This window comes from Hydra viridissima, unplaced genomic scaffold (assembly GCF_058129835.1).
Source record: "Hydra viridissima isolate aposymbiotic clone 2 unplaced genomic scaffold, HvirCarnegie_v1 scaffold_8, whole genome shotgun sequence".
Taxonomy (NCBI): domain Eukaryota; kingdom Metazoa; phylum Cnidaria; class Hydrozoa; order Anthoathecata; family Hydridae; genus Hydra; species Hydra viridissima.
In genome coordinates this window covers 5,201,906-5,215,264 of record NW_028324307.1, presented here as the reverse complement: position 1 = coordinate 5,215,264, position 13,359 = coordinate 5,201,906, and the positions used below count along the sequence as shown (strand labels likewise).

Below are 13,359 nucleotides of genomic sequence, written 5' to 3'. Positions count from 1 at the left end.
TTTCGTCGTTTTTAATAATTTCAAGGTATTTTCATACATTTGTAAAGCATTGTGTTAAAGTGTAAATTAACAAACTGCCAATTTTGAAGTTTTTGATTTTTATTTATTTATTTTTAATATTGTATTACAAAAAATTCTTATGAAAAGTATTTCTCAAGAAGCGTCATATACTACTTTACATTTGTGCAAATTTTCAAATCTCTATTTTTAGTAACAAAAAAGTTATCGATTTTTGGTCCGAAACACACCTTTATTTTCCACTGTGCGACGGATTGAAGTTCGTTGGCCATATAGCTTAAATTTAACGGTAGCCAAATTAGTTTTGGGTTTTTGCGCTAAAGGAATATCTCTAAAAATTGAAATTTGTCTGCCGTAATTTACGGATTTTGGCTATAGAGATTCCTGCCATGGCCACAACAGTTCTTATTATACGTTACCGATATTTTATTCAATCAATAAATGCTATAAAAAAGTATTAAAATATTGATCTTTTATCGAAGTTTCAACTGTGAAAATAAAACTTGGCCACATAGTTGGTTTTAACGTGTCCGATTTAAAAAAATATGCTGTTAAATTGGAGCTAACAAATACAGGTTTTTATTCGCTACCGTCAGATTATCTAAATTTTTCTCAATTTCTTCTTCAGAAATAAAGATAACTTGGTTTTTGTCATTTGATTTTTTAAATGTAATAAAATATGAATCCATATATAACCGAAGAATTAGTTGCTTGTGCACTAGAATCAAAACATTGGCCTAATGTATTAAATTACAAAACTCGACTCATTAAAGAGCTCTCTGAGATAAATTTAATGTTCCCAAGAAAACCTGATTCTTACCAATTCAATACAGAAATGATGGATTTTGTTCCCTTAGTTAAAAGAAATCTTGGTTATACAGCATTAAGGTATTTTTTTTTCTTTAGAACTATTTTTAATTATTTTTAATTCAAATAATATCACAAAATAGACCCAAAATTCCGGATGTTAGAAACATGAACAGTTTAGACCTTCATTGCATTATTTTCTTCTATTTCTTTTCTTTGAGAATTCAGTCCATTTTTAATGGACTTTTTTTTTTTTTTTTAGCTATTTAACTAGTTATTGGAACATCTTGTTATTAAACAAACAATTCACTAAAATTATGTGACTAGTGTGTTTAGTAATAACCAAATCACTTGCATAATATATAAATGATTTGGTTGTTTATTAAAAAGTTATGGTGTATACTAAAATTACACTAATTTTTTTATTATTAATATTACTTTTCATTAAATATTGTTTTTTTGTGTCAGAACTGCTGAAGATGGAAATTGTCTTTACAGCTCAGTCTCTTTGATTTTAAATGACAGTAAGCATACTTCAAAAATTCTAAGATTGCTAACGTCAATTGAGATATTTGAAAACATAAACTTTTACGCAAGGTATAGTTATTTTTTGAGTTATTTTAATCAACATAGATCAGAATATTCTCAGCTTGCTAATTTGTTTTTTATAGCTATTTCATTTAAATGCTCTGATAGTTTTTCAACAATTAATGATAATATGATTTCAGAACTTCTTTTAAAAGAAGCATATTTAAATTGCTTTGATAAAACATTTTCATCGTTTATTTGCCTAATAGCATTATCTAGTGTTATAAAGCAACCTATTGAATCTGTCTATCCTGAAATTGGTTTTAAAAAGTATTATAGCTTTTTTAACACTGTTATAAAGCCTCGTATCCAAAAATTAAATAGTCCAATAAATATTTTGTGGTGCAATTTAGATAAAACAAAAAACAAAAGTGCTTAATGTTTTAATCCAAATCATTTTGTAACACTGATTAAAGATCTTCCAAACAAACAACCAACTTTTTTAATGAGTGATACAACTTTGCCTAGTATCAAAAGAAAACAAATTTCAAAGACAAGTTTCTCAGCAACAGAGAATAAAATACAAAAAACAGTTCAGTGTAAATTATCTTTTCCTGCTGTTTCCAGGAACACTTCAGATTTAGATAAGTTGGCTAATTGTAATAAAACAGTTAAAACTGAAGTAATTGTTTCAAAAGACATCAACAGCAGTGATAAAAACAATATTGACTCTTATGTTCCACTTAAGGAAAACATGGTTGCTGATGTTAATTTATTAAATATAAATCAGCTAGCATCCTATTCAAATTATGATGTTTCTTCATACCATCTACAGGGTGAAAAATTAAAATCAGGAACAAATGATAATGAGCTGTTATCTCTAATTAGTAATGTCTGGGTTCCAGATAAATGCTTCCATTTCCCCTTAACAGGTAAAAGCAGAAAAAGACATTTTTTGTTAAAATGGTTAGATGAGTTTTCTTGGCTTTGTTATTCTAAAATTGAGGATGGTGCATATTGTCTTCCATGCACTCTTTTTGGTTCAAGTTTACCAAACAAATATGCATTACGTAAGTTGTTCAAAGAACCATTCAATACCTGGCGTAATGCTTTAAAAGTTTTCAATGATCATGAGAAAACTGTTGACGGATTACACATCAAGTCCATGCATTGTTATAATATGCTTTTATCTAGAGCTAAAAATAACACTTTGCCTATTGAAATTTCTCTAGATATTTCTAGAAAGCAGCTTATAGAGGAAAACAAAAAAAACTTGCATCAATTGTTAAGACAATAATGTTTTTGGGTAGAAATGATGTCTATACGAGGTCATAGAGATGATAGAAGATATCAAGGAGAAATTGGAGAACCTTCAAAAATTACAGGGTTGGGTAATTTTATTGAGCTTTTAAATTTTAGAGTTGATGCAGGTGATTTAATTCTAAAGGAGCATCTTCTCTCTGCCCCAAAAAACTCTACATATATTTCAAAGACCTCTCAAAATGAGTTGATTGAGTGTTGTGGAAATGCAATTGAAGAGATTCTAATAAATGATATTAAAAAAAGTAAGTACTTCTCTATTATAGCAGATGAGGCTTCAGACTGTGCATTGTTAGAACAACTTTCTATTGTCATACGTTATGTTGACTTGAACAGTAGTATTAAGGAGGTTTTTTTACGGTTTTTAGAATGCAAAACAAGAACAACTGGTTTAAATATAGCTACCAACATTCTTGAAACTTTGAAAGAATTCGGTTTAGATATAAAAAATTGCAGAAGCCAGTCTTATGATGGAGCTGCTTCAATGTCAGGTGAATACAAAGGTGTTTCATCTCTTATAAAAAAAATCAATCCAATGGCATTATTTGTCCACTGTGCCTCACATAAACTTAGTTTAATTGTTGGAAAGAGTTGCCAAATCCAGCAAGTAAAAATTTTGCTTGAGCAAGTTAAAGACATATCTTATTTTTTTAACTTGTCTCCTAAAAGAAGTAATTGTTTAAAAAAATACCTTCTTCCTGGTCAGGCAAAACTTATTGACACATGTCGAACTCGGTGGGTGCAAAAGCTTTGTGGACTTGATGTGTTTTTTGATAATTATTCAGCAGTTTTTTCTGCTTTTGAAGAAATGGAAGACAATAATTTAAAAGAATTTAATAAAGAAACATCTTCAAAAGCATCTTCTTTTATGAAGTTGTTGACAAATTTTTCTTTTATTGTTTCTTTGGTTTTAACTAAACAGCTTCTGGATTACTTTTATGGAATTTCCATCACCCTTCAAACTAAATCTTTTGATATTTCCCAGCAAGTAGATGAAATTCAAAATTTGACTAAACATTTAAAAGAAATACAGAGAAATGTTGATGCTTACCATGACAAATGGTATAAAATTGCTCTTGCATTGGCAAAAACATTTGAGGTTGATGAAAAAAAACCTAGAACATGTGGTGTTCAGAAACATAGAGATAATCAAATATGCGATACTATATCTGGTTATTTTAAAGTTTCTATTACATTGCCTCTTGTGAATCATCTTCTCAATGAACTAGAAAACAGGTTTGATGTTGAGAGCATGATTGTTTATAATGGTCTATGTGCTATTCCTGCTTACTTAGTAAAGCAATATTTTAGATCTTGCCCATGGAAAGAAAAGTTCTTAATGTTTTTGAATTTTTATAAATCAGATCTTCCTCATTTCTCATCAATTCATGCCAAATTAGAGTTATGGGAGGAATTTTGGAAAGAAAAGACAGAATTACCATCTACTATTTCTGATACATTAAAGTTCATGGATATCAGAGGCTTTCCAAACATTTTAGAGGCTTTTCATATACTTGCTACAATACCAATCACAACTTGTGAGTGTGAAAGGTCAATATCTACTCTTAGGAGAATAAAAACTTACACCAGGAGTACTATGTCTGAAAATAGATTGAATGGACTTGCATTAATGTCTATTCATCAGGAAATAGTTCCAGATATTAGCAGAGTTATTGAAATTTTTGCATCCAAAGGAGACAGAAAATTAGAGTTAATATTCAAATGATGAGTAAATTTAGAATTGATGAGTAAGTAGTAGTTTTAAGTGTCTTACATAAACTTCTATTCAATGTTTTAAACTTGTAAACAGTAAAAATCATTTTTCATAAGCAAATTATTTCTATTCATTCTTGATGTTGAAAGTGTTTTCAGGTTATATTAGTTTTAAATTTTTTAGTTTTTACTTAACTTGTTGTATTATATTTTGTCTTATATATTTATATATTAAAAATTAAAAAAAAAGAAAAAAGAAATTATAAAAAGATATTAAAAAAATTTGGGCATAGCTGCCTATCAAGAAAAATAAAAAATCCAAAAACAGAGGCCTAACCTTAGGAAACATTACTAATACTTCACTTAACCTGCCTATCGAGAAAAGGAAAGAATCCAGAAATGGAGGGCTAACCTTAGAAAACATTACTAATACTTCACTTAACCTGCCTATCAAGAAAAGGAAAGAATCCAGAAATGGAGGGCTAACCTTAGGCAACATTACTAATACTTCACTTAACCTGCCTATCAAGAAAAGGAAAGAATCCAGAAATGGAGGGCTAACCTTAGGCAACATTACTAATACTTCACTTAACCTGCCTATCAAGAAAAGGAAAGAATCCAGAAATGGAGGGCTAACCTTAGGCAACATGACAGTTTACAGATGGAGTGCAAAGTCCTATGGCTTACCTTCTCGTTGGTGCACTTCGTTAAATAAGTTAGACAAGTATTACATGTCTAATTTATGAACTAAATAGCCAAGGCAACATTTTGAATAACTTTATTATTAATAGGATAACTAAAAACAATACAAAACAACACTTTACCAAGCTTGACTCGACTGTTTAGCATAGCATTCCATTAGCAAAATTGTATCGAATAAACACATTAGGTGAACAGACTTCAATAACAGCAAAAAGTTGTTTTTTTAAAAAAGTGAATTTTATCTGGTTTTGCAAGTCCACTCCTCATATATGAAATATTTTACCTCTAAAAATTAAAATATTCTATCTCTAATGATTTTTAAATATGTGTTCTGGGATTACATAAATAATTAGGAACTTGATATAATGATATTATTTTTTGCAAGTCTACAAGTATAATATAAATAATCTTTAAGGCCTGCCGACAAGGGTTCTTTATATTCCATGAAAAAGTCCTTATGGAAAAATTTGAAAGGCTTTATCAACGAAGTTTTTACCCACATTTGTGAAAATTAGTGTACTTCAAGTGCGCTCTCAACTTATTAAATCTGGGATGGTTAAGTAGAGAAGAAAACAAATTAAGTCTCCCTATGATTAAGTAAAAAATGTTATAAAAGTGACGCCCATGGGCTTAGCTTTTACTCACAAGCCCTTCCCACAGGAACACTAAAAGTAAAGTTGGTTATCCCAAATTTGGCCACACAGTTACAAATTCCTGGATCCGCCCCTGCAATAGTAATGTAACGTCGTATACATTTGTAAATTAAGTCTCATTTTCATCAGAAATAAGAAACATTTTCAAGCTTCTTCTGCTTTTAGCTATTCTTGGATGTCTCGTCTCTCTTTTTGAAAAGTTCTCCTTCGTAAGAAATTGTAGTTTCTGACAAGCAGAGAAGTTTATGGGCACCGCTAATAAGGCTGGCTTATAGATTTTATTTTTTTTTTAGTATTGAAACAAAGATTGGCCATGTCACAAGGTGCATTATCTTTTTTAAAAATAGTTACAAAACCTCGTTTTTGCATGTTACGGTTTTATTTAAGACTGTAAGGAAATTTATCTAAATATCAAACTTTGTTGAAATTTATACACACCATATTACAAATGACTCACCTGCTTACTTTCATCAATAACTTCATCAATAATTCATACAATAAGCATTAAACGTTTTAGCAGGAGTTTTACACTTGCAGTTTATACTAAACTAAACATTACACTAAACTTAATTTTTCCAATACTAAGTTTAATATTCTTTTTGTCACAATGCATTACCCGTAATCATTTAAAACTACTTCAAAGTTTAAATGACTTTTTGACTGTGGCTAAATAAGAAAATTTTCCTTAAAAAAAAAAAAAAAAAAAAAAAAAATTAAAAAGGTCAAAGATATCAGACGTTCACTGTTATTTGATTATCGATTGCTTCATGGCTTTAGTACATACTTTGACTCAATTGGACAGACTGAATCAAAGTTTGGGCTAATACTTCTCCATCTTTCTGCATAGTCACTAACAACTTTTAAGTTTCTCACAAATTAATTGCAGTAGGCCCAGTCTTAAGCTTATTCCGCTTAACTGGGCCTACTGCAATGAATATTTCGGTAAGTTCTAATCGAAAGCGAAAGAACACTTTGATGTAAAGCCAGCGAATGACATTTTTTGAAGCAACGCAACCATCAATTTTATTGTTAGTACAATAAATGACTAATGTTAAGGATTATCATAATTGACTTATTAAAACTAATTTAAAACAGTTTTGGTTATGACTGGATGCATGGTTTTTATAGTCTTCAAAGTTTCTCAAGAATTTTAGAATTGAACGCACCAATGCAATCCCATTACATCTTTTAGGTAAATAACAAATGTTGTCTAAGCATTCGGTTTCACAAACTTTAGAAGATTTACTCATACAATTTACAAATTCCATGGCTTTTTTGGCCACGAAACATCGTCAATGTGCAGGAACTCCTACAAAAACTATAATTTTATTTAAGTATTAACGTTTAATATAAAGAAAAGTTAAACTTTTCATGAAAGAGCCACTCTCTAATTATCATAGCATCATAAAAATTGTGAATAGGTTAAAACATTTCCTTCTTAAAATCATTTTCAACAATTAGATAGGTATCTACCATAATATTAAGGACAAAAATATTATAAAATCGTTTACATAATTTATGACTGTATAACCATATACTCATTATTTAACTGCATCAATCGAATGGACGTTGTACAGATACTAATCTAAACTTGTCATTAAAAAAATTCAAAACAAATGGTCCGCTTAACAAATAATATTTCTTCTGAAAGTGATATAGTTAGATTCAAATATATACAAATATAGTTCTATAAAAATTCTAAGGAGTAAAGGAATAAATAAATATTAACTCATCAGGTCAATATATTGAAACCTTTCAAAAAATTTTTAAAAAAATGGTCTATATATATATATATATATATATATATATATATATATATATATATATATATATATATATATATATATATATATATATATATATATATATATATATATATATATATATATATGAAGACCTCAGTGGAAAAACCAGCGATGTCACATTTTTGAAATTTTTGAGAAACTATTATTTTTCAAGCAAGCATATCTTATTTCATCTTTTATTTTAATTACCAAGTGAAAAAACTAGACCACTCATTAAAAAAGAGGATAAAATTAAACATGATCAAATGGAACAATCGGTGATGTCAAGGGTTACATTTGGAATAACCTGCGTTGTCCGAAGTTTTTATAGTTTACGAAACCACGTGATTCCTTAATACCTCAAGTATTGGTTGAAAAAAAAGCCGCGGAAAAAAGTAAACAAAAAACAAAATGGCTTGTAATGATAGTCCGGTGCACTATGAATCCAAATCTCAAAAATGTGGCCAAAAGTCGTTTTTTAAAAGTATTCCAATATATAAATATTTTTTATAATTTAGAAAGAATATTTACCCAATAGCTGAAAAAAATATTTTGCAGAATTTTTAATACGTCCTTTATATGTTTTGGGAGTGATTTATTGCGCTTAAAAAATAAAATAAAAATTTCCAAAATAATTCACGAATTTTTGTATTTTTTTAAATAAGACAATTTTTATATTATTATACAACATTTGTAAACTTTTTTAAAATTTCATTTTCATATATTATTGTTAATATGGTTTTAATCAAAAAAGAAGTAATAACTCGATTTTTTAGCTTTAGATTTTGGGTTTTTGAAGAAAGGAGTAAAATTTTTAAAATATGTATTTCCCCGGTTACAAAAAGTGATAAAGCTTAAAATGTCCACTTTTCACTCCTCCTAAATTTCTACCACATTATTATGAACGTATTGGGTATAAAACAAATAATTTTTTAGCTGCTCGAATTTGCTCCATTTTGGTTTTATGTCAATTGTTTCAAAAAAAGACATTAGAAAAAGCCCGGGGGGGGGAGGGGTGAGAACAACAAATGCAAGACTTCATTTCAGCATTTTTATAACTTGAGATCTTTTAAAGTTTATATATATACCTTAAAAGATCTCAAATATATATACACACATACACACATGTATAAACCAATATTTGCAACATTTAGTAATATAGTAAAAATTATTTTTAAAAAATATTTATTGTTCATCAAGCAAAAGGTTTAAAACTTCAGAATCTAAGTTAACAGCACTAATAGATTTAGTTTTTTTGAAGATAAATGATGATACTATTGGATCACTACGTAATAGCAGATAATGATATTGGTTTTCCATTGCATTTTTTCTAGAAATTTTACATGTATGGTTTAGTCTTGCATTTCGAATGTATTTGTTTTGTGCTTCCTGTGCCTCTTCTGAGAAAATACCTATTGGGAGTTCAAAGCAATCAGAAATTTGATAACCATGCTCTAATAGCTTGTGTACTGTAGGTGGCATTATGTACCAGTTACATTTTTAAATTATTATTTCAGAAGTAGCTAAACAATATTTTTTGAAGGCCCCCAAATCAAGGTGGTATCCACTGCACACAGCCTTCATTATATTTCTCAATCTAACAATTATTTTAACATCAACTCCTGTAATGTCTGCAAAAGTATCTGCATTGTCAAATGCTCTTCTGGCTGTGTTACCTGTGTTTGAGGAACCATAGCCATGCTTTGGCATATCGACAACAAGGCTGAGCTCGCTTCTAAACCTATTCTGAATTTCATTTTTTTGCTCAATAACAGAAAGCTTATGTTCTTTTGATCTAGCCTGATACTTTTTAATTTTCATTTTATATCCTAAGTGTAGCACATACTCAAAAAGTCTAATCCAACAATGTAAAGTAGATAGTCCCATAGTAAGAGATTTTTTATTTATTGGAGTAAACATTCTGATTTTTACTAGATTGTTCATCTCACTCGGTTTTGCAAAACAAATATTGCACGATTGTGATGAATTCAAAAACATGATAGCATTTACTGACTTGCCATCCAACTTAGTCAAGTCAACAACAATTTTAATTTTTATGGAACAGTGCTTTTTACTACTGAGAAGATCTAGATCTAAAATATAGTCTTGCAGATTTTCGATTTGTTTTCTAAGATTTATTTCTTCTGCTGCAATGAGTTCATTTGTTTCCTTTAGGTATTGTAGTTCAAGAGGTCTACAAAAATGAGGGCTGGATGGTTTAGGATTATTCCAGATGTTTGAACCCCCAATTTTTAATTTCAAAGGAACTATTGCAGTTTGAAATACTGACTGTTCATTCTGCACTCCAGTAGTAAGATCAGTATCATCAAACCTTTGATTATAAATACTTTGTGAAGATGCACCATCCATGCCACATTTCAAATTGAATACTCTATGTGTAACTGTTTCATCTAAATTTTGAAGCTGCTCAGAATTTAGTTTCAAAATTCGAAGCAAGGTATGGTTAACCATGTTCTGCAAACTACACTTCGCAGACGTTTCTGTAATATGCAAACCCTCTGGATAACAATCTGCTTTTGATTTTAGGATTGCTTTTAATGGGGGATAAATGTCAGCATTTTGCATCAGAGATGAGTTTCGAATAATTTGGTATTGTAAATCACTCAAATCACATTGAATTTTAAGTGATAAAGCTTGATCAGCAGACATCATAATTGGCTGATAATTATCAGATTGGTAAGTTTGGCCTGGTAGATCTTTAGAAAACATTTTAACATTTTTTCCCAAATCAGATTTTCCAGGACTTGATTTTGCACGTACAACAGCAGCTTCTGTTAATTCTTCAGTTGTATGAGTTTTAGCCAAACTAAAATAAAAATAAACAACATCATTATTTGATAAACTATTTCCATTATGATAATTTCAAAAATTGATACTATGGAAAACTGTCTTAACCACACAAGTGTGGAACTGTGGGTGTATATTTTTATTAAAAATTATGTATTTAATCAGTGACTTTTAAAAACAAAAATAGCAATTCTAAACTAGAAACTACCTTGAAACTTTCCTCCTTTTTGTTCTTAATGAACACTCTATCCATTCTTTTTCTGGTCGTCCAGTTTTTAAAGTTGAATCAAGTTTAGTATTTTGATTCTGAAACAACTCATCCTCTAACCAGGCCACTTCTTGTTTAACTAATCTTTTAAAATTACGATTATGCTTTGCATATTTAACCCGAAATTTATAAATAAAAAGTCTAATTTTTTCTGAGAGTTCTGCATCAGACAGTTCTTCATTGGTTAGCAATTTATTTTTTGCTTCAGTTTCTAAAACGGCTTGCAAATTCGCATGATTAACACCAACTTCTTGAATTACGCTTATAAGTTCTAATCTTTTCATATTTAATAAACAACAAAGAAAAAACACCTGTATAATCTTCTAGATGCACTCTTTGCAATTAATATTTTATGAAAACAAAGCTATAAATTTTCTTTACAGAAAACGACTCTATATTGAGTTTAAATACAGTTTACATCTGTTTATAGTAAAAAGATTGCACAAAGTTCACTTTCTGTTAAAAAAAAATCGGAAAAATGTTTTGGCCACTTTTTCGCAATTTGGACTCATTGTGCGGTGGTTACAGAAAAATCAAGAAAAAGAAAGATTAATATTAATTCCAAAAATAGAAAAAAAATACACAATTTATCGAGCCACATTATTGGGGAAGACTGTCATTGTATTCGACTTGCATGTTTTAAAAATATTAGTAGTGAGGAAAGGAACGAACTAATTAAGAACTTTAATGAATATTCATCTAAAAATAGTCAGGACGCGTACTTATCCACACTAATAAAAATCCAAAACATTAACAGAAGAAGACCACGACAGAATGCAGATAAAACTTACTTACACAATTTTTCATATTCTTATTGTGTAAGGGTGCAAAGAGCACAATCAGCTATCGAAGTCCCAATCTGCATTAAAGCTATGATGTCTTTTTTCGGAATTACAAAAGCTAGGATCGAATCAATAAGGAAATCAGTTGCTACAACTGGTTAGTAAATAGTTAAAGAAGTTATTTATAATATTTTAAGTTATGAACTATACTATTTATATATATATATATATATATATATATATATATATATATATATATATATATATATATATATATATATATATATATATATATATATATATATATTTGTGTATATGAGTATTATGTCATTTTGTTCTTTTAGGTCGCCCTCCAATTGATGGTAGAGGCAAGCATAAAAATCGGCCACACAAAATAACCGAAAGTGACAGTGAAGCGATCCAAAAACATATATCTTCTTTCAGAGGAAGGTCATCTCATTATGCTATTGGAAAAACTAAAAAAATTTACTTATCTGAAGATCTAAATGTCTCTAAAATGTTTGAACTATTCAAACATGCTTACCCAACTGTTAAATTAGGATACGAAACATACAGAGTAGTTTTTAACAATAAATTTAATATTGGGTTTGGCTTTCCACGAAAAGACACTTGTTTAGCTTGTGATGAGTTCATTGTAAATATAAAACACACTGACCAAGAGCTTTTAAATGCAGTTGGTCAAGATATTATCAAACTTAATAAAAAAAAAAAAGATCTTGAAACAGAGCATGATTTTCACACAAAAAAAGCTGCTGTATTTTATAACAGAAAGTCAGATGCAAAAAAACGAGCAAAAAACTCAGACATGTTTGAAGCTATTGCTTTTGATTTTCAGAAGAATTTACCCATGCCTAATAAATCAACTAATGATGTGTATTACCGAAGACAGCTTAAATTTTTTTCATTTAATATACACATCCTATCCAGTGATGAAGTATTTCTTTATACATACGATGAAACAACAGGAAAAAAGGGAGCTGATGATGTTTGCTCTATGCTTTATCATTTTATCATTAATCATCTTTCTGACACAATCCTTGAATTACATTTTTTTTGCGATGGATGTGCAGGACAAAACAAAAATTACACTATGTTTCGTTTTTTGCATTGGATGGTTCACTTTCAAAAACGTTTTAAATGTATTAAAGTGTCATTTCCTATACGAGGTCATTCCTATATGGAATGCGATCGTGACATGGCAAATGTTAATATAAAGGCTAATGTTGAAATTCCTGAGGATTGGCGTCAGATTCTTAAGAATTGCAGAAAACAACCTTCACCTTTTAATGTTGTAAATTTTTTCAATGTAAATTTTTTCAGATTTTCTGATTACTTGAAACAATATTATAAGTGCGCATGTCCGATAAAAACTCGACCAGTCAGAGAACTTGTCATTCAAGATATACACCCTGCACTGCTTCTCTTTCGTAACAACTGGAATGGCAATATTGAAAATACTGCTTTGGTAAAACGTAGACAAAATAATCAAACAGAAACTGCACTCAATCAGTTTAATATGTATTCCTCAGTTCTACCAATAAGTACTGCCAAGTATAACGACTTACAAGTTCTGAAGCGTCTATGTAAACCATGATAATCACAGTTTTTTTGATAATCTTGTTACTTCAAACACAGAAACACAAGATTCGGCATCAGAAGATTCAGATACTGATTAGAAAAATATATTTTAATTATGGTTATGTTTCTCATTAATTTCATGTTGGTCTCATTAATTTCATGTATAGTAATGTTTCTGATTAATTTGTGTTAAAATTTATGTTTTAATTAGTTTGACTTTGTTAGATAAAAAAAATCTATCGCTCCACAATAGATGTCAACAAAATGTAATAAATTCCTATAGACGTTTTAGTGGGATAACAAAAAAAAATTAGCTAAAGAAACAGCAAGGTCAACTGTCTTTTGAGGCCCCTTACATCATTAAGAGCCCATTTTTA

General features: G+C 29.3%; 1 protein-coding gene and 2 pseudogenes across 3 annotated transcripts; 2 read left to right on the top strand and 1 right to left on the bottom strand.

Moving 5' to 3' along the window:
- Positions 1–605: 605 nt before the first annotated feature.
- LOC149884709 (52 kDa repressor of the inhibitor of the protein kinase-like) lies at positions 606–4,799 on the top strand (annotated as a pseudogene). Its single transcript, XR_016454758.1, has 2 exons — positions 606–906; positions 1,294–4,799. The product of XR_016454758.1 is annotated as a 52 kDa repressor of the inhibitor of the protein kinase-like (transcript).
- A 3,453-nt stretch (positions 4,800–8,252) lies between these two features.
- On the bottom strand, positions 8,253–11,440 carry LOC149884708 (uncharacterized). Its single transcript, XM_090095098.1, has 2 exons — positions 10,542–11,440; positions 8,253–10,352 (listed from the first exon to the last, which is right to left on the bottom strand). The coding sequence occupies exons 1-2, from the start codon at positions 10,883–10,885 to the stop codon at positions 9,026–9,028; spliced, it is 1,671 nt and encodes a 556-aa protein (XP_089951224.1). The 5' UTR covers positions 10,886–11,440; the 3' UTR covers positions 8,253–9,025.
- LOC149884707 (uncharacterized) lies at positions 11,384–13,347 on the top strand (annotated as a pseudogene). Its single transcript, XR_016454768.1, has 2 exons — positions 11,384–11,540; positions 11,728–13,347. The product of XR_016454768.1 is annotated as an uncharacterized LOC149884707 (transcript).
- The last annotated feature ends 12 nt before the right edge of the window (positions 13,348–13,359 follow it).